At 34.0% G+C, this 20,931-nt stretch overlaps 1 protein-coding gene across 3 annotated transcripts; it reads left to right on the top strand.

Annotated features, from left to right (window-relative positions):
* Positions 1 to 5,269: 5,269 nt before the first annotated feature.
* Positions 5,270 to 20,710, top strand: IDO1_1 (Indoleamine 2,3-dioxygenase 1). Of its 3 annotated transcripts, XM_051210255.1 has the most exons (12): positions 5,270 to 5,389; positions 5,442 to 5,537; positions 7,573 to 7,692; positions 10,381 to 10,517; positions 11,055 to 11,154; positions 13,653 to 13,770; positions 14,410 to 14,461; positions 16,380 to 16,624; positions 18,758 to 18,856; positions 19,982 to 20,078; positions 20,134 to 20,207; positions 20,559 to 20,710. In XM_051210255.1, exons 1-12 carry the CDS (start codon positions 5,327 to 5,329, stop codon positions 20,615 to 20,617), a joined length of 1,260 nt encoding a protein of 419 aa, XP_051070228.1. In that variant the 5' UTR covers positions 5,270 to 5,326; the 3' UTR covers positions 20,618 to 20,710. The 3 variants fall into 3 exon arrangements, with proteins under 3 accessions (XP_051070228.1, XP_051070227.1, XP_051070229.1); XM_051210254.1 differs by lacking the exon at positions 18,758 to 18,856; XM_051210253.1 differs by lacking the exons at positions 5,270 to 5,389; positions 5,442 to 5,537; positions 7,573 to 7,692 and having other exon boundaries at positions 9,963 to 14,461; positions 20,559 to 20,699.
* The last annotated feature ends 221 nt before the right edge of the window (positions 20,711 to 20,931 follow it).

Genomic DNA, 20,931 nt, shown 5'->3' with positions numbered 1-20,931 from the left:
CAAGTACTAGGCATCAGACCGATAACATATTCCTTATGTGACTTAGTTTATTATGTGAGAGATTGGTTATTTTTTATGGGAATCTAGTATGAGTTTAATCGGAATATCTCTATTGTTCGTCTGAGCAAAACAATTGTGCAAATAATCACCACGATCAGGCAAGTGATCAGCTCGCTATTATAACCATGAATTCTCTCATAAATTTCAGTCAGCTATTCATATGAATAGAATACGGTTACTGAATGCTTCATAAATATTCAATGAGATGAGCAGTTTGTGATGAATGCCTATGATCTCCATTCAGTGGGTACTGTGTTGTTCGGTTGAATTACATAAAGTAATAAATACTAGAGAAAATCACATAGTTAGCTGTTGAGATAGATAAGATCGATAGTGATTCCCATGTATTGTCGATCACAGTATGCGTTGTTTATTGACCGATTGAGCTAATATTGCTTCAGTCTATGTAGTTCAAACAACAGCAATGTGCAACGTGTTTCTTCGTATTGGTTGTGCATGACTTTGGTTCAGTGTTCAGATGTTGTAGATGTTGAATCCGGTGAACCTGATGGAAACGTGTCGTGTCTATTATCATATGATGGTCTGTCATTGTATAGGCGGGTGTGCAGAAAGAAATCGTGTGGTCAGTCCTATTTAATGTGAAAGCGATTCTCTAGATAACAGTGAGAGGAGTAAAGACTAATGACTTATTTATTCAGCTCTTTAAAAATCCCCATAGAATATTCAATAATGAGCGAACAATTGTCAGCACATAACATTGTTAAATTAATTAATACATGCTTTATTTTTGGCCTTTGTAAAATATTATAATTATGGACTTATAACTGTAGAGGCTGATGATGAAGTTATTGAAAACAATTGTTCGCTCAAATATTCTTCACTTATTTATTCGTTAGTAAGTTAGTTAGTTAGTGAACTGTTTCCACCACCCAAGAACAAATCAAACCTGCAACCATCAAGTCACATAAAGACCATGATCAATTTAAATAGTCAGATCGGAGTGCTGCAATTTTGTGCTCTCGAATTACTCCAATTCGGTACATAGTTCATTCACGATACATTGTCATCAGGACATATTTTTCTCACTCGTAACACCGCTTCCATTCACCAATCACAATTCCCTACATGAACTTCAGAAATCCATATGAAAGTAATTTAATGTTAAGCACCTGATAAACACCAAAGTAATGTACAAGGTTATGGTGTGAGAATTATCTAGAACTTCATATTTTCTACAACTAATTGTCAGTTAATGTCAGTCAGTAAAGAAAAAATGTCTGTATGCTCTATCCATGGAAACAAAGTGCAATCTAAAGGCATATTTTTCAAAAATGGTCGGTTTCATACTAATTAGACATAAATGACACATAATTAGCTCTTTTCAAGTTTTCTCAATCTATAGTTTATTTACTGTCTGGTGTGATTTGCATAGCAAACATTATTGCTTCATAAAAAACTTAACACAATTTGTTTGATGTCTAAAATATTCACTAAATTTAACCGATATATTAAGGTAGAACGTTTACCGTATACAAAACTGATTGACTAAAAATTATTTATTCTACAATTAACACAACAAAGTTAGATATTCAGTTAAATTTCAAAGTAAACTCTAAACACCGATTTGATCATCAATAAATTGAGTGACTGAACTGACTGGTTTCATTATGATGAACAGATCAAAGAGGAACAATCCGATGATTTCACCGTAAGCGGTAATTTATTCAAGTCATTCAAAAATTCTTCTTTTGTTCTTTACTTATTTCTTATTCTTCACCTCTTAAGGTTTATATTCTTGACTATCTGTCTATCTACACAATTTTCATTGACTACGTAATCTCAACAATACTACTACTACTACTACTACTACTACTACTACTACTACTACTACTACTACTACTACTACTACTACTACTACTACTACTACTACTACTACTACTACTACTACTACTACTACTACTACTACTACTACTACTACACTACTACTACTACTACTACTACTACTACTACTACTACTACTACTACTAATGAGTGTACTAGTGGGGATACTTGAATGTATTTGAATACAAAATTACAGATCGTCATAATAAAATCTGAGAATCATACAGTAAATACTTCATTTGCAAAATGTAATCTGTTTCACTGAGATCGTTCACTTGTAAATTGTCTTGAATAATTTAATTTCTTCACAAATCAGTATCAATATCGATGCATAATAGACAAAGGTCTAATGCGTATCAACTTGAAAACAACATTGTTCACTTATATTTGTTGCTCAAATCTGTGATGAAGGAAAGAACGGGAACAGAAACCAATTGGTATAGAAATACTGGAACAGTAATGTCTGAGACGAAAAATGAACATTTTGCAGATGAAGTATTTACTGTATGATTCTCAGATTTTATTATGACGATCTGTAATTTTGTATTCAAATACATTCAAGTATCCCCACTAGTACACTCATTAGTAGTAGTAGTAGTAGTAGTAGTAGTAGTAGTAGTAGTAGTATTGTTGAGATTACGTAATCAATGAAAATAGTGTAGATAGACAGATAGTCAAGAATATAAACCTTAAGAGGTGAAGAATAAGAAATAAGTAAAGAACAAAAGAAGAATTTTTGAATGACTTGAATAAATTACCGCTTACGGTGAAATCATCGGATTGTTCCTCTTTGATCTGTTCATCATAATGAAACCAGTCAGTTCAGTCACTCAATTTATTGATGACCAAATCGGTGTTTAGAGTTTACTTTGAAATTTAACTGAATATCTAATTTTGTTGTGTTAATCGTAGAATAAATAATTTTTAGTCAATCAGTTTTGCAAACGGTAAACCTTCTACCTTAATATATCGGTTAAATTTAGTGAATATTTTAGACATAAAACAAATTGTGTTAAGTTTTTTATGAAGCAATAATGTTTGCTATGCAAATCACACCAGACAGTAAATAAACTATAGATTGAGAAAACTTGAAAAGAGCTAATTATGTGTCATTTATGTCTAATTAGTATGAAACCGACCATTTTTGAAAAATATGCCTTTAGATTGCACTTTGTTTCCATGGATAGAGCATACAGACATTTTTTCCTTACTGACTGACATTAACTGACAATTAGTTGTAGAAAATATGAAGTTCTAGATAATTCTCACACCATAACCTTGTACATTACTTTGGTGTTTATCAGGTGCTTAACATTAAATTACTTTCATATGGATTTCTAAAGTTCATGTAGGGAATTGTGATTGGTGAATGGAAGCGGTGTTACGAGTGAGAAAAATATGTCCTGATGACAATGTATCGTGAATGAACTATGTACCGAATTGAAGTAATTCGAGAGCACAAAATTGCAGCACTCTGATCTGACTATTTGAATTTATCATGGTCTTCATGAGACTTGATGGTTTCAGGTTTGATTTGTTCTTGGGTGGTGGAAACAGTTCACTAACTAACTAACTTACTAACGAATAAATAAGTGAAGAATATTTGAGCGAACAATTGTTTTCAATAACTTCATCATCAGCCTCTACAGTTATAAGTCCATAATTATAATATTTTACAAAGGCCAAAAATAAAGCATGTATTAATTAATTTAACAATGTTATGTGCTGACAATTGTTCGCTCATTATTGAATATTCTATGGGGATTTTTAAAGAGCTGAATAAATAAGTCATTAGTCTTTACTCCTCTCACTGTTATCTAGAGAATCGCTTTCACATTAAATAGGACTGACCACACGATTTCTTTCTGCACACCCGCCTATACAATGACAGACCATCATATGATAATAGACACGACACGTTTCCATCAGGTTCACCGGATTCAACATCTACAACATCTGAACACTGAACCAAAGTCATGCACAACCAATACGAAGAAACACGTTGCACATTGCTGTTGTTTGAACTACATAGACTGAAGCAATATTAGCTCAATCGGTCAATAAACAACGCATACTGTGATCGACAATACATGGGAATCACTATCGATCTTATCTATCTCAACAGCTAACTATGTGATTTTCTCTAGTATTTATTACTTTATACAATTCAACCGAACAACACAGTACCCACTGAATGGAGACTATAAGCATTCATCACAAACTGCTCATCTCATTGAATATTTATGAAGCATTCAGTAACCGTATTCTATTCATATGAATAGCTGACTGAAATTTATGAGAGAATTCATGGTTATAATAGCGAGCTGATCACTTGCCTGATCGTGGTGATTATTTGCACAATTGTTTTGCTCAGACGAACAATAGAGATATTCCGATTAAACTCATACTAGATTCCCATAAAAATAACCAATCTCTCACATAATAAACTAAGTCACATAAGGAATATGTTGTCGGTCTGATGCCTAGTACTTGTATTATGACACTTGACAATGTTAGGCCAGTATGAAACGAAATGAAGCAATAAGTGTTAATCCACATTCATTGACCAACCACAGCTTCATATGACCAGACACATATCTCCTAACACATGAGTTCAATCTGAAACTTAAATGGTCTATAGCTTAAATGGTCTAAAATCAAATGAATTGGCCAAGAATATCGAGTTGCTTGGCCTATAAACAATCCAGTCAACAAGATTTCATCTGTATTGAAGACTTAATAACAGGATATTGATCAGTTTTGGACTATCAGTTTATACATAATCCATATACATAACTCTATTACAGTTCTAGTTTATATTGTTGTTGTTGTTGTTAATCTGATCAATCCATGGATGAATCCACATCGTTTAAATCATTTTGAAATTCAACGAGCTAACCTGTGAGTTTTAGGGAAATATTTATTCATTGGAATAGATAAAGATCAACTGATCTTGGGAACGATGAATTGTATATCAGTGAACAGATTCTCAACTAAAATCTCAGTAATGATGATTCCTCAACAACAACAACAAACATTTCATCAATAAAATGAAAATCTCTTCAAACAGTTTCAACTTTAATTATATTTTGCTAATCTAACAATCAGTTTGTGATGAATCCATGTTATATTATTCAATAATTTAATTAGAATGACCTTATTTCATTGACGAGAAGAAGAAAAGAAGAAGAAGAGCGTTTAAACTATCTAGTATGATAATAATAAGAAGAATGATATTGGTCCAATATTATCATGCTATCAAGCTTACGATTGGACAGTTCCACTCGTATAGTTTATTCAAACTAATACACGTGATAACCTACACATTATATGTATATATAGAGAGAGAGAGACATTTATGCATAGAGATGTATGAGACGGTCTCATTGAAGTAACTAAATAACAACTAACCAACTAGCCAACGATGAACAGTTTAGAATCTTATTGTTTATCATTTAAAACTGGTGCAATTGTAGAGAATCCAATGGTTTGATTATCATATTGAACTATTAAGGTGTTTTTCTTTCAAATAATACTAGAAAACTCTTCCATCGAAATGGAAAGCATGGAACACATTAATTGATCGATTGCCGGAACTATCGAGAAATCGCAGTTTGAGAAAAGAAGTAGAATCAGTAAGTAATTGATGACAATGTTTAGTTGTTTTGTTTTCCTCAAATTATTTTATTGCAAACATAGATTTAATACTGAAATATTACGCATATTTGAGTTGTTTTAACTGAGGAAGCGTTGTGGGGCCCTTTATTTTGACGTCAATTAGATCGGACTATGTTATCGACGGGCTCACCACTTTAATAACCCGATATCTGTTTTGTAAATTACTTCACTGTAAACATAGATTTTGTACTATAATATTACGCATATCAGAGGTGTTTTATTTGAGTGCACGAAATTATTACGTAAAGTTTACAAGGCAATTAAATCTGGAAACATATACAATAGTCTATAGTAATCTAACTCACATGATTAATATATGTGTTTCTGATATACATAATATTTCAAAATAGAAGAATTCCTGTATGGACACTGAAGTGATGTGTCCTGACCGATTCGATCCCGTGTCAAATATCATGAAATCCAGGTCAAGAGTTTCCTGTCGACCACCTCGAATCGCCATCTCAAGAGAGATATTATTGATAATGTACTGGAAAACCGTTTGATTATGTCAATTCAAAAGAACTTCACCTTAATAATTATTCATTTCCAACATTTCCAATATCGCCCTTCCACTACCAGTCATTCATTAAAAATTATGTATTCGATTCCACCAAGCATATAGTTATTCGAACACCTTTATTGTGTATATGTTTATTGGAAAAGAATTCCTTATCTTAACCAGTCACCTTATAACTGAGTAGATATTTCAAGTCGGTTTCAATATTACAAAACTGATATATATATTTGTAAATGAGTGTGAGTTGTCATAAGCAAAGATGGATAGTGGCAAGCAGTGGAATCCACGATGCGCAATTCTTCTCATTTGGGACTCGTCAAATGGATATGACAACAATGGTGAGATACAAGCAAACAACACTGAATGAATTTAAACTTCACCCCATTGCACAAGCACATGGCTATCAGGAATCAGTAGCTAATTGGGTAACATGATGTCGTTTGAAGTGATCAGTTCTGAGTCCGAGTCGCAGAGTGAACATCTACTGTGGGATGCAGATTCTTACAGCTGACCAGTCCTAAATAGGACGAAACTCGTGTCCTACATTCCACTGCTAGCCACTATCCATATTTGCTGATAAAGCTTGTGACGTGATGCAATGTTCAGACAATCCACACACGATTCACATATGCCAACAAGAGATGGATCAATTGCAGACATAAACAATAGTGGGAAGATACGAACAAACAACACCAAGTGAAAGTGAATTATGTTCAACTGTAAATTCTGTAATCAGTCATCAATGTTTCTAAGAACACAATCTTAGTTGATTACCGGAAAGTGTTTTGGAGCATTATTAGTCTGGTCGAAATCTATATTGGGTACAAGTTTCTTCTTGATCTGTTAAGAATGCATAATAATTGGGTTATAACAATTATAAAGGTCGAGAATTGTATCATTCGTGCTTAGGGAAACAATCAGAGAATATGGATTCACATAATTTCAGGTTTAATATCATGTGTATTTATATTACTCCTAAAATATTTTATCGGAACTACAAGACTCATTCATTTCACGTATCATCAAATGTCCTCTACTTACTAATATTTATTTATGCTTTTATTGGTGCATTTCTGAAATAACACGTTCGTATAAGCACTTTCAAACTTATTCCCTCAAGTAGAATGCTGATCCTGTGTTCATATATGGAGAAAATGTGGTGATTCAATTCACTTCTCATTTTAAGTTTATTGTCGACCTCCGGTCTACCCACTGAGTTTATATATAGATAATTCCTATTATATGAAAACTGTGAGAAAATGTCTTTGAAATATACAGAGTAGAGATTTCAGACTTTCTGATACATACTTTCACTCTTGAACATTCAATGCGGTCGATTAATCTGCTCATTGCTGCACAATCGCTTCAATGAAACACAATTGAAAAAGATAATCAGATTACAGATTAATAGTAATAAATGATTAGTAAAATTACTTGTACGTTCTTGTAACCCAAATAGTCAACTTTTCTCCTAGTTACCACTTTTAGATTTGGATGGTCTTGATAATCATAAGGAATTGAGATTGGCACATAAGATTCTTGCTTTCATAACTTCTGTTTATGTATGGCAAGATGGAGAAGGTGGTGAAACAGAGGTAGGTGAATTATTCGAAAATGATATGTGTGTGTTATAGTGTTGAATAATTATTGAGTTACATCACGCTTCATTATACTTCCATATCTTGGAAGTGATTTTAGCAAAAGCGTAATACACTCATCAGCTATTGGTTTCAATAACTTTATCATCAGTCTCTACAGTTATAAGTCCATCACTATTGTGTTATTTTTGCATAGGCCTAATTTACAGGCATGTATTAATGACTTTGACAATGTAATATGTTAAAAATGGTGAACGTTTGCATCTGTTGTGGTATAACTGCTTCAAGATAGTGTCATTTGTATTGTAGATAGGTGATCTGATAAAGGTCAGAATGATTTGGTGTAAAGTGTCCAGTCACAATCCGCATAATAGTAATGTAGTACAAATGAAAATGGGAAAATCATGTGAATAAAATGCATAGTAGGCGAATTTCATCTTGTCAACTGAGATAATAATGATGATAGTTATAATATCTTTGTGTGAATAATGATATGTCATAGGAGGAGTGTTATCAAGGTAATTGCGAGAGAAAAGTGTTCCTATGAATTGGGAAAGATAGAAGATTAAGATAGATGTAATCATAAAATATGAGGGTGAATGGCTTAAACAGGTTTATAATATTCAGTTTAGGTATCCGTAATCCAGTTGTAGACCAAGGTAAACATAGAGACTGGATATACCTTTTCTGGATACATAAGTTCGGTTTTCTGGAGTTGATCCAGATGGCCTCAGCCATGTTGGGTAGCCGTAATCTAGCTCCTTGAGGTAGATATCTTGGAACTAAGGATAAAACAGAGGAAGCTTCCTCTATTTTAACATGATGTTCTCCATCTACCAAGTGATAAACAATAATACTGTTGATCGATTTATTAACTTCTTTTCCCAACTATGTTGGTACATGTTGACGAACATGCAATGATAAAGCCGTTTGATTACGATCTACGGTCCTAGCTGCACAGGAGCAGTTGCATTGGTATGCACACATGGAGGGGCCCATCATCGGTTAACTATCCTTGATTTGTTGTGTAATTACTGGTTTAGTTGAGAAAATCATATGTAGCTTGGTGTCGTGCAAGGTCCTTTCAACAGATCTTTTGAGTCGACGTGTTAAAATATCACCCACTATGTTCCGTTTAAAATCCAGTCTCAAATATAGGGATTTTGCTGATTGAGTTTCAATTTCTTCCTGTTTTATTAGCTTCTACTAGGAATTTTCTGACGAGCTTATCTGGATAGCCATATTTCATAATGTGTTCTTTATGGCACGGTCTATCCTTCTAGAAAGAAGGAGATCTAGGAAATCTACACCACTGTCTTTCTCTTCTTCGCTGGTGAATTTAATAGCTCAGTGGACGTTATTGGAAAAGTCTTACATCACTTGTTCATCGATATTTTCATCATATACGATTAGTGTGTCATGTGTGTATCGATAGTAATAATCCAGCTTACTTAGGATGTCATTCAACGGTCGATTTTCTAGTTTGGGCAGCAAAAGTAATAGCAAGTATTGAGCCTAGTGGTGATCCCATTGCTATTTCATCTACTTGTCTGTAAAATTCATTGTTAATCATAAAGTAGATATTCATGGTACATTTGAACAAAATCTCCTTCATTTTACTTATTAGGATCGGTATCTCTATGTTCTTTATATAGCAATTGTTCATATATGTAATCGATATTTTCAGTCAAGGGGATGTTAGTGAACGAAGATGCTATTGTCTGGTGATAACATGGTTTCGCCATTTCTATTCATATTTCTTATTGTATCCATATGATATTATTATATTTATGGACTTGTAGAGCCTGGCAATGAAGTTATTGAAGACAATAGTTGACTCAAATATTCTTCATTTAAATAGTTAGTAACAATTACTTATAAGATGTGGAATAACTTTAAAAATCGAGTGTTTATCAGAGATAATAAACCAATACTGTTTTTGTGTAAAACACTATTATCTCTGGTGTACAGAGATTTTGTGGTCATTAACAATGTCATTGTTTATGTATCTTAATTAGGCTGATAGTGAAATCATCATTGTTTTTGTAGTATTCTGATCAAAAGAAAAAGCAGTTAGCAGGGAAACCAACTGTTGTATGAATGCGAAAACACTAACGTTTACGAGTATTTTACTAGTCTGTTAAATGAATCATAATTAGTTGGATGAATGCAGAATGTTCTGGCATCACAAATGACCCATATTATATTGAGTTTTTTGTTGACAAAATAAAGCTGAATTGTGACTTGCCTTGAAATCTAGTGTGAGAGAATCGTCTTGTTCAGGATTGGTTAGCTAGATGTAGTTGTTGATGACCAAATTAAAATTCGAATGTACCACTTACAATGTCAAACTGCAACCTACTAAGCTACAGAATCCAAACAACTATTGACTTTCCAATCAATATGAAGTTGTTTTAGAATGGTGTGTATTTCTCTGTTGTTGATAATAAGGACAGTAACTGTTGAATCTCTGTGGAGTGAACGTACATGGTGGACGGTTTGACAATATGTAACTGTTCAACCAAATGTTTTATTATAGATATGTTGGAGTAATCATTGAAATTAAGATTTTAAAACGCAAATCTCTGCATAGATTTATGAACTTATTTATAACCAAGTATTTCATTAAATGTTCCACGTAGATATTCATCTCCATACTTGTTCTTGCTCTAAATATGATTTCAGTCATTACCAGTACAAATCGCTAAACCACTATTACAAGTTTCTGATAGACTTGGTATACAGCCCATACTGACCAATGAAGATCTAGTCATATCCAATTGTATTCCTTCAACTTTGCCAACAGAAGAACAAAGTTTGAGGTATTCATTTATTTGACCACATTAATATGGTATATTGTGATGTATTCAGTTAGTACTACACTGGTAACTCAATCAGGTTTTAGTCAATAATTCATTTAAATTGATTAGGTTTTTGGTTGCGGTCATAGATCGTTCGGTTTTAGACTCCGATTGAAAGCCTGGAAGCAGTGGATGTTTGTCTTGTCCAATTATGAGACTCTTGAACAGTGCATATTCACGATACGGCACCAGACGGACTTGAACTGATTTCGAATGAAAATAGAATACAAGAAAATTGGATTTGATTGAAAATTGCTTTTTGGTTGATTGACAACAGTAGATCATTTGCATACATCACTTCACCTATTAGGAATTACAGCTTTATTTTTGAAGAACATACATCAAGTTTTGACACATGTTCCGTCACTCACTGTAGCGTCGCTCTTGTACTGATAAATAAAATTCCAGAGACGTAATTTAGTAATGTCAAGTTTCGCCAACATTTCACTATCGAAACAACACTTATCATGTCCATCCTAATTGCATGTTTTTCTCCAGTTTTTTACAATCTATACACAAGCCCACATATCATGGAAGTTGGGAAGCGTTTATAACTCTGAGTGCCGAATGTGAACTATTCTTTGCACCCATATTACTGGTAAGAAGAATAGTTGTATATTTGTTTTGATAAACTAATAGAATTTTTAATTAAATATATCAGAAGAAGAGTTCTCTTCTATCAAGTTGTATGGATGAAACGGATGTATCAAAAGTGAAATATATATGTAAGGCTGTGACTGTATTTCCGCGTCGTTGGTCAAGTATTGATTGGGAATACAAATTCACGAAATTCATAAGCATATGTTTCGCAAAATAATGTCTAGATTTTCTTTAAGTGTTATTTTAGGATTTTATAAATGAATTTCAATACGTCTATTCCTATCTACATCTTACGTTTAAGGCATTTGACGTTTTAATATCTGTTGGATTATTGAGGCTTCAAACAATTAGCAGTATTGTAATGGATGCTACGCACAAGAATGTTCGTAAGCTGTATGTCGTGACAGTCGTCACAAAGAGTGAATTGTTATGGTAAAACGAAAGCACACAGTAGACTGAACATTTGATGACCACATGAGAAGACAAGTTGAATGGTAGAACACACTGGGTTATGCAAACACATGATCGGAGACTGGGTATACGTATGATGTAAAGCCTTTGCAATTTCGCTTAACAAACAGTTCATTCGTTAGCTCACTGTCTTCTTCTGCACTACGATTAAATGTTAAATAATCAACTCAGTTAGTCAAAATGTACATACATAGATCTGTGCGGCATGCTGTTCTGTGGAGATCAGTTCAATTCGGAAACTCTAACAACTGGTGGTTGTGTGTTGAAATTGAAATCTGAGGAAGATACTCCAACTAAACTGAATTTACCGTGGAGTATTCTTTACTTGTTAATGGTCTTGCAGATGGTCTATGTTTGTATCGAAATGCATATTAAATAATTTTTTCATCATTAGGTGTTAGTATCATACTCAATACATTTCACGTTTCTTGTAGAACTCAAAATATATGTGTCTCACTAGTCTGTCAGTCAGTCAGTCAGCTACAACGTAGGACCAGGCACATATGTGCATCGGTCCAGGTTGCCATACCGCATCAGCACAACAAGATGAACACCGGATTCACAGCAGTGGTTAGGTCAAAGGTGGTAATATATAAGAGAAAGATTGCCTATAGAGATATAGTACAAGAAGAAAGAATTGGTTCGTAGAAAGAAAGATATGAAGTGATTTTAATCTCTTAGTTTAAAGGAAGACAGGGAGTGTATACACCGACGCCATTGTGATCGATTCTGAGCCATGTCACCAAGAGTCTCCAACCATTGGTTACGAAAGTCAAGCGGACCCCAACCACTAGTTTGTAATGCAGATTGAAACCCATCAAACGATCTACAATGCAGACAGTAATTTGAGTGAATAATTACTTACAGACAGTTGAAAGAAAACTCTGTATTTATTTTATGACAGTTTGAACTTATCACCAAGGCATATTGTTATTCTTGAATGAACAGTCATCCACTGGTGAAAACAGCAACATATTTACTTCCGAAGTTATTTCTTATCAATGCAATTCATGTTACTCATAACATTAATGTCACCATGAGAATGATGATAAATGAATGCTATCTCGAGCGTGATTAGTCATCATATGATTTAGATCTTTTGAATTATAAGAACACGGATGAAATGGTAGATGTGATTTAGGTGCTTTTTGAGTCGTTCTGATTACCAAAGTTCATGTAAGAGTTCACATCTACTTTTACATTCTTTAAATAGAAATTCACACACACACGCACAGTTTGTCAGCAGTAATTAGAGAATGGTGTGTTTCTTGTCAGTATAATTAAACAATTCCATATCACACCATAAATCTTAATAAAGTAGTCATAAATGTTTGAGTGATCCAACAACCTTCCAATTTATTGACCACCAATCAAGTCAGCTAGCAATAAGGTGTTTCACTTGAGATAATTTTGGTCCAAATTTCAAATTTTCAATTTTCACTGGATAGAACAGATCAATTCTGTGGTAACAGTTTATAGGTCATCCCTAATATCGAATGTTTTCGTATGATTTACCAAACACTTATCGATATGATCATCCTATTTAGGTTATCACTTGATTAGATTCTACTCGAATTACAGATTTATGAACGATATGCCATTGAAACAGTGTCGACTCATTTGTCGAGCGATGACAAAATCTTATTTACTTCATGGATAACATGAATGCATTGTGTTGAGTAGTGAACAATGTGATCGTGTTTTCCGTAAACCGACATTTCATCCATCTGATCTATAAATCACTGGTGGTAAGAGTTGAATTTTAGTGAATACTCAGATTAGTTAGAAAGTAAGAAAATGGAACTAGAATGTTATTTGTAGAGAACAGATATTTTTCTGTGCACTTCCATTTACCCAGAGGTGATTAGTTTGATACCTTCACTTTATAATATGAAATTGTGTGTAGTAATACATGGTTTGTGCGGTTTATTAGATTTTCGTTGTTCCCAATCCATAGACCATTCAAGGATTTATCAATAATTACAGTCATTCTAATCTTTTGATAGAATTTGTAATCGTTTGTAGGAAATTATGAATGCCATTAAAGCTCAAGATCCATTGAATGAGGATGCTATCACAGAATGCTTAGAAAATATAGTTAAAGCGTTTGTACAATTTAGAAATGCATTAAAGAATTTCTATGGTAAGTTGAATACTTTGAACTGTTTCAAAATTTGGTTGGATGGTTTATGGATAAAATGAGTGAGTAAGATTATAATATATGGACAATATTTGAGAGATGTCAAAGAGACCTTGAGAATGTCCGCTTACTAACAAGAGTTGAATGAGGATGATAAAATAGTGTGAGGAATTATGAATATGATTTACAGTTTGATGTTAGGGTTGTGAATCAGATTTAGATATTTCATCACAAGCTGGCAGCAACTATAATGAGAACTTTGTTCGAATCATACTTTGTTAGGTATCTTTTGTGTTGTTTCGTGTCCATTTCTGACAACCTTAAACAAACTTCCTATTCATGTGATCGACCGACTACACGAGTGTGGAGGAAGCTTTTATTAGCTGAGTGAATTGGAAATGTGTGAACACTCATTGATCAGTGGTATATATCTCATTGATTAGAAATACAAATCATTTCTTGACCAATCATGTGCATTTATCTTTTACCCTGTATCCAAATTAATCAACATATCAGTATCACCATTAATTCAGTTTAGTTTTTCATTGTACCAATCAATCAATCAATTCAACATGTTATTTATTACATGAAACTACTTTTGTGCAACTGTTGACTTACATTTCTTGAACTTGAACTTAATAGGTAAATTAAATTCAGAAGAATTCTATGTCGATTTAAGACCTATTTTGTGTGGGTAAGTGAATGTCATTCATTTGTATGTCAATGGAAAATCAACTTTTAGTGAATGTCACAATAACTAATAATGTATATGATCAGAATTGTTAGACAGATAGCATATTACTTAATTAAATCACCTTAGAATATGTAGTTCCTTGTGAATTATCTCCCTGTAAGCTCAAATGAACATTTCACACTATGGAATACAATGTTCGATATAAAGGTTATATTTCATTCTGCTAGAAACTAGCTGTTTTCATTCATGATTGGAAGGTTTATTTCATATAATTGAAATAGCTCATGGTGTCACTGAATAAAAATAGAGAGAATTCAGTGAAGAAAACTTTCCTTTCGACGAAATCATTTACTTAATCTGAACATTCGTGTTCGTAGTTATATGGAAAATATATATCTATAAAAAGATAGAAAAGATTGCATCAGAAACTGATTCGAAACTCTTATTATCAAAGGAGGTTACTCAATAATCAAGGGGATCGAAGGAATTTGAGTCAATTTTTTATATACTGCTGGGGCACTGTCGATCCACGAAATTAAGCCCGAATTCAGTTTTTACGATTATGACCTATATCTTTCTCGTTTTTCCTCAAATCTGTCAATTGGACAATTATTTGAACCGTAAATTATTTTCATCCTTATATTATATGCTATTACCTCTTGATTATGGCATAACCTCATTTGATAATAAGAGTCTCGAATCAATTCATGATGCATTCTCTTCCATCCTTCTATAAACACATATTTTCCATATAACTATAAATACGAATGTACAGCATAAGTAAATGTTTATTTTATAATTAAACAGTGATCAGCTTAATCTTTGATTGTGTAATTATATTTCAAACACCCTTAAAAATACTTTAATTAATATAATTTGGATAATTATCAGAAAGTGAGTTTTGTAGAGATGGTAGTAATTTAATAGTTGAATTCATGATTCGATTCAAGCTAGACTACCACGGAAAACCTGGAAGCAGTGAACGGCCGTTATTTGCTGGAGTTTTAGTGAGAAGCCATGACTAGTGGTGTTCAACCGTGTTTGGTGTGAGGCAGTGACTCACTGAAGATAATGTTGCATGGTGGCACGATTTCGTGAATAGGTTCAAGTTAGACATTAACACCGTTGGATACTGGCCGACTTAGTGGTCCAGAGATTAAGTGTTCATGTGTGAGACTAGGACATACTAGGACAACACGTCCGTCCAGTGCTTCCACGTTTTCCTTGATGGTCTATCTTTAATCGACTCATGAATTCAACTATTATATTTCGATAATTTGTCACCTCGATGGAAATGATACAGATTTAGCAAAGAATCAAGAATCCATTTATATTTGTGCCAAATCGCATGGTAAATTAATTAAGAGTCATTAGTTCATTTCATAATAATAATAATATGTATGCTTAGTGTGAAATGGGAATCCTTTTATATTCAATTCTCATGCAATTATATTGTAGAAACAATTGCAAAATTTGTTCACTTATTGTTTGCGTAGTCTTATATGTACGTAGTTATTCAGCTAACGTGTTTGTTTACATTAAAAGTGAAACTTGAAAAGACAGAAACTATATTATAATGTGCCAAGTTCAATTAGGTTCTTCTATTGAACGACCTATTTAGGAACAGCATATAACTCAACCATCCATACTTTCCAGAGATCATATTCTATGAAGTCTAGTTATTATTAGTATGACTATTAATATGACTCGAGTTTATACAATTGATTTGAATGCTGTTCCTACATCATTGAAGTAGTCTAGTACTTTGCTGAAAACCATCTAAGATATTAGTGAAATGTTTTACTAAGATTTTCATCAAAATGTGATGTCTTAATATTTAGGGCTTTCATTGTCATTTGTATGTTCTGAAATGAATAGTTTATTCAATGAACTGATGCTGTGATTTCGTATTTTACAGATGGTCTCATGGAAAACTTAAAGACAAGGGTCTAACTTACGAGACAAACTCACAACACATAAACAATAATAATAATGATAAGAATGAGAATAAGATTGAGAATACGAAAGCCATATCAAGTTGTCCATTTTCTGGTCAACAATATACTAGCAACACGGATCGACGGAAATGTATCGGAGCAAGTGCAGCACAGTCAATAACGATTCAGACGTGTGATGCATTTTTCCAGATAAAACATGATCCTGGTAAGTAATCCATTCAACATTTAAACTGTGTTCGATTTCTAACCTCATTATTTCATTGTACATCCTACACAACTGCTATCTGTATGGTGGAATTCAGTGTGAGTCCTTTTATCTTGACGTTATTTGATGGTATAATTAAATAAGCATCGACAAATTAACGAAAAGAAGTGATACACGCTTCGAAATTTCCATCAAAATGTTTAATAGTGTAATAATTGCATACCTATGCCTATTAACTTTCGTGAAGGAACCTATGTTGCCCACCAGCATTCTCCATCCACATCTGTCCTGGTCAGTCCTCTCTAGTTGTTTCCAGTTTCTATTCGTCACATTCATGTCTGCTTCCGGTTCTCGGCACAGCATATTCTTTGGTCTTCCTCTTTGCCGTTTCCCTTAAGAATTCCATGATAGCTCTTGACTCGTGATGCAGTTTCATGATTTCCGTATTGTGTGTGCTACCCACCTCCAGCGTCTCTTCTTAATTTCCTCATCACCTGGAAATCGGTATGTTCTCACCCACAGTAAACTGTTTCTGATAGTATGTAGTCAACGGACACTGAGAATCTTGTGTAGGCAATTGCTTAGAAATGCTTGTACTTCTGTGATGATGGTTGTAGTACTTATCCAAGTTTCAGCTCCATACAGTAGAATTATGTTGATGTTAGTATTGAAGATTCTGACTTTGATATTGGTTAATAGTTGTTTCAAGTTCGATTCGTTGTTCAACTGTAGGAATGCTGTGCTTGCGTTGCCAGTCTTTCGCTTCACATCTGCATAAGATCCTCCTTGCTAATCGATGTTGCTGTACAGGTACATGAAGGATTCCACATCATCCAGAGTTATCCCATCTAGCGTAAATGCGCTGGTGTTCTCCTCGTCGTATTTGAGGATCATGCTTTTTCCATGAAGTATGTTGAGTTCTGCAGATGCACAGGCTGCTTCTGTTAAACTGTTTGTCTTGACCTGGATTTGTTGATGTGTAAGGGATAGAAGGATCAGGTCATCTGCAAAGTCCAAACCGTCTAGTTGCATGCAAGCTCTCCCTTGTATTTCTTGCATCCCCTCCAATGTGGAGGTCTTCATAATCCAGTCAACCACCAAAAGAATGAGAAAGGGTGAGAGTATGTAACCTAATCTCTCTCCGGTCCTCATTTGGAATGAGTTTGTCAGCTGTCATCCATACGCCACTTGGCAGTGTGGTCCGTTGTGGGAAATCTGAATAATGTTGACGATTATCTCAGGTACACCACAGTGTCGAAAAATGTTGCACATGTTTCTCCTGTCCATACTGTTCAACGACATCTCATAGTCAAGGAAGTTGATGTATGCTGACGAATTCCATTCAGTTGATTGTCCAACGATGATCTGTAGTGTCGCGACTCGGTCCGTGCACGACCAGTCCTTACAGACTCTGACCTGTTGATGTTGAAGTTGGGCGTCGACTGTATCTTTCATAGCATACGGCAACACTCTGTTGAAAACATTTCCTGATTCCGGCAGTAGTGTGATGCCTTTGTAGTTCTCAAATTCGGTATCTTGATGAGATATCCTTCTTTCTAGTCTGTCGGTGGCACTTTTCCTCCATCTCAAATTTCCCCCAATAGAACTTGGATCATGCTTGCAGTTACTTCTATGTTTGACTTCAGTGCTTCGACTGGTAAATTGTCAGGTCAGGTATAAAACAACTTCTCATAGTCAATGAGGTTGTTATATAGTGATAAGTTTCATTCAATTGAATGTTCAACGGTGATCTGTAATGTCACGATGTGGTCTGTGCACGATTGATCCATGCGGAATCCGACCTGTTGATCTTGAAGCTGAACAAGTTTTTATAACAAGATTGTTTTCTACGGGACAGGGATTCTGACCTCATGTCAAATACTTCTCACTTAACCTGTCTTGGGACCGACAATAACCCTCGAAATGCTACAGGAGGTGTTTTACAGTTCAGTAAAGTGGAAATAATGAAAAACTGAATACACGACTATGAGAAAAATGTTCCCTATGAATATACACTCTCTACTGTAATCACGAGGTTAATTGGTGTAGACACCTATCCTACACCATCCAATCATGATCATCATTTGCCATAAATCAAACACCTCTCTGATCATATTGATTTTGTTTTTCAAGAGGATGAAAAATTCTTCCGTAACATGCAGACATATATGATAAAAGAACATCGACAGTTTCTTCAAGATCTAGCAATGCATAGTCGAATCCGTTGTATAGGTAAGTTCCAGAGATTAATTAATGGAAATGTTACTATATGATTGAATATAAATAGATTTCATAATTAATGCCTTTTGTTTGTCTGATTATGGGTTTCAGACGAAATGGATACTATGTCACAACTAATCTTATATTCAGTTTCATTGCTTAACCCCATCTCTTAATCATTGAGCTTCAACGCCTAGTTCAAACTTATATGCTATATTTTACGTGGTTCTATTTATCATAATCCCATTAGAAAAACCTGTTGTTTGGTAATTTCTTATTTTATTTTTATTGAATTTGTGAATTTCGACAAATGTATGGAGGTGGTTAGATAATCAGAACATTGATTGTCATACCGGTCATCATAATTTTGATTACGTAGATGTGTGTCAATGCTTTTTTTTAAAACAAGGACATAGAGTCTATTCAATGACAAAAAATTGATGTAAACGTATTTTCATCTGAAACCGTCGTCAGTTCAATTACTACTGAGTATAAACCATACACCACTAAATAGAAGTGCATTAGTTAAATATAGATCCTTTATTCGAAGAAAATCCGAGACCCTGGTTTCGAATTCCGCTAGTGTGATTGTGACTGCGCACTGCTGAGTAGTCGCACAATAGGGCGAAACGGCAGTTCAGTGCTTCCAGGTTTTCAGCGGTGGTCCAACACCAAGCGGTTCATGACCTAAATCAAAAGCTTATTTAAAATGGAATGTACTTCTGATAATTGGTTTTTGATGACATTCAGTGTGTTTAAATATACTACTGAAATTTATGAATATTTGATGTGAGTTAAGTAGATGATAGTGATCAATTAATGTAGTTTGTGCATATTGAACACTGAATAAAGTTCATAAGAAGCAGTAACTAAGTGTTTTTGCTATGAGATTTGAATATATTGAGACAAGTCATGATACCAACCTCTGGTAGGACGTTGGTTGACCAAGAAAAAGTAACTTTCCTGTTTAGATTAGTCGTTTTTTTCTCCTGAAATAACTCTGTTTATATCGTTAGCACAACAGGTTTTCGTTACATGATTATGAACTCAATCACATAACATCATGATACCAACATTTCAATTTGTTCTTTATACTTCATCGAATCACTTGCAATTGAAATTTTACTTAATATTTAGTTGCTGAAAGCAAATCTTCTCGCATGAGAACAGCCTATAATCAATGTCTTCAATCATTGTGGAATTTCCGAAATGCTCACATATCATTAGTTAAAAGGTAACTATAGAATAAATGTTAGTTTATTGGAAAATGAATAATTACTTTTCATTAGATTCATCATACAACCATCACAAAGTGCAGATGCTAGAATAAAACAACTTGATATTAAAGGAACAGGTGGTCAATGTAAGTCCTTTCTCATCAATCAATTTCAATTTTGATCGAGATCATGAATAGATGAATGTTAGACCACAATGGTAAAACTGGAATCACTGGACGACTGTTTCGTCTTTGTATTTGATTTCTGAGAAGTGCGCATCCACGATCATGTTTGCGGCGTTCGAATACAATACATTTGTTCTTGCATGTGGGATCGCAGGTGCGCACTGCTCAAGAGTCCCATATCAGGATGAAACTGCCATCCAGTGCTTCCAGGATTTCAATGATGGTCTAACATCCATCCATTCGTGATCTCAATCAAAACTCAACAATCTCCACAACCCATCACTGACATTTTCTATTTATATACGATTTTAGGTTTGAATGTCTTTCTTCAACGTGTACGAGATGCAACACTTTCTGCATCTTTGGATTAATTAACCTCATTTGAAATTATATCAGTTTATACAAGAATGTAATTTTTTCTGTTTTATGGACATATTAATGAAAATATACTTGATATTTTATTAGTTTTCTTCTTCTTCTTCATTAACATTTGAAATGAATGGTCGATATATTGAGATTTGGACAGTACTGTAGTTTCTAGTATTAACTTAAGTGGTAATCTCAATGCTTGCTGTCAGTAGTAGGTCATTTCCCAATGTCTGACGTCTAGATGTCGCACTTTTGTTTATTTTCCCGTGATAGAATATATAATCATTTGTCCATCGATTTTATGAGTAGTGTTCAC

The sequence above is a fragment of the Schistosoma haematobium genome, chromosome ZW (genome assembly GCF_000699445.3).
Source record: "Schistosoma haematobium chromosome ZW, whole genome shotgun sequence".
Taxonomy (NCBI): Eukaryota; Metazoa; Platyhelminthes; class Trematoda; order Strigeidida; family Schistosomatidae; genus Schistosoma; species Schistosoma haematobium.
Note: the sequence above shows the minus strand (reverse complement) of the source record. Positions and strands in the feature narration are given on the sequence as shown.

Coding starts and splice junctions, on each gene's coding strand:
- IDO1_1 (XM_051210255.1), top strand. CDS start 5,327: ATGAACAGTTTAGAATCTTATTGTTTATCATTTAAAACTGGTGCAATT. Junction 5,390..5,441: donor CAATTGTAGAGAATCCAATG/GTTTGATTATCA, acceptor AAATAATACTAG/AAAACTCTTCCATCGAAATG. Junction 10,518..11,054: donor ACAGAAGAACAAAGTTTGAG/GTATTCATTTAT, acceptor GTTTTTCTCCAG/TTTTTTACAATCTATACACA.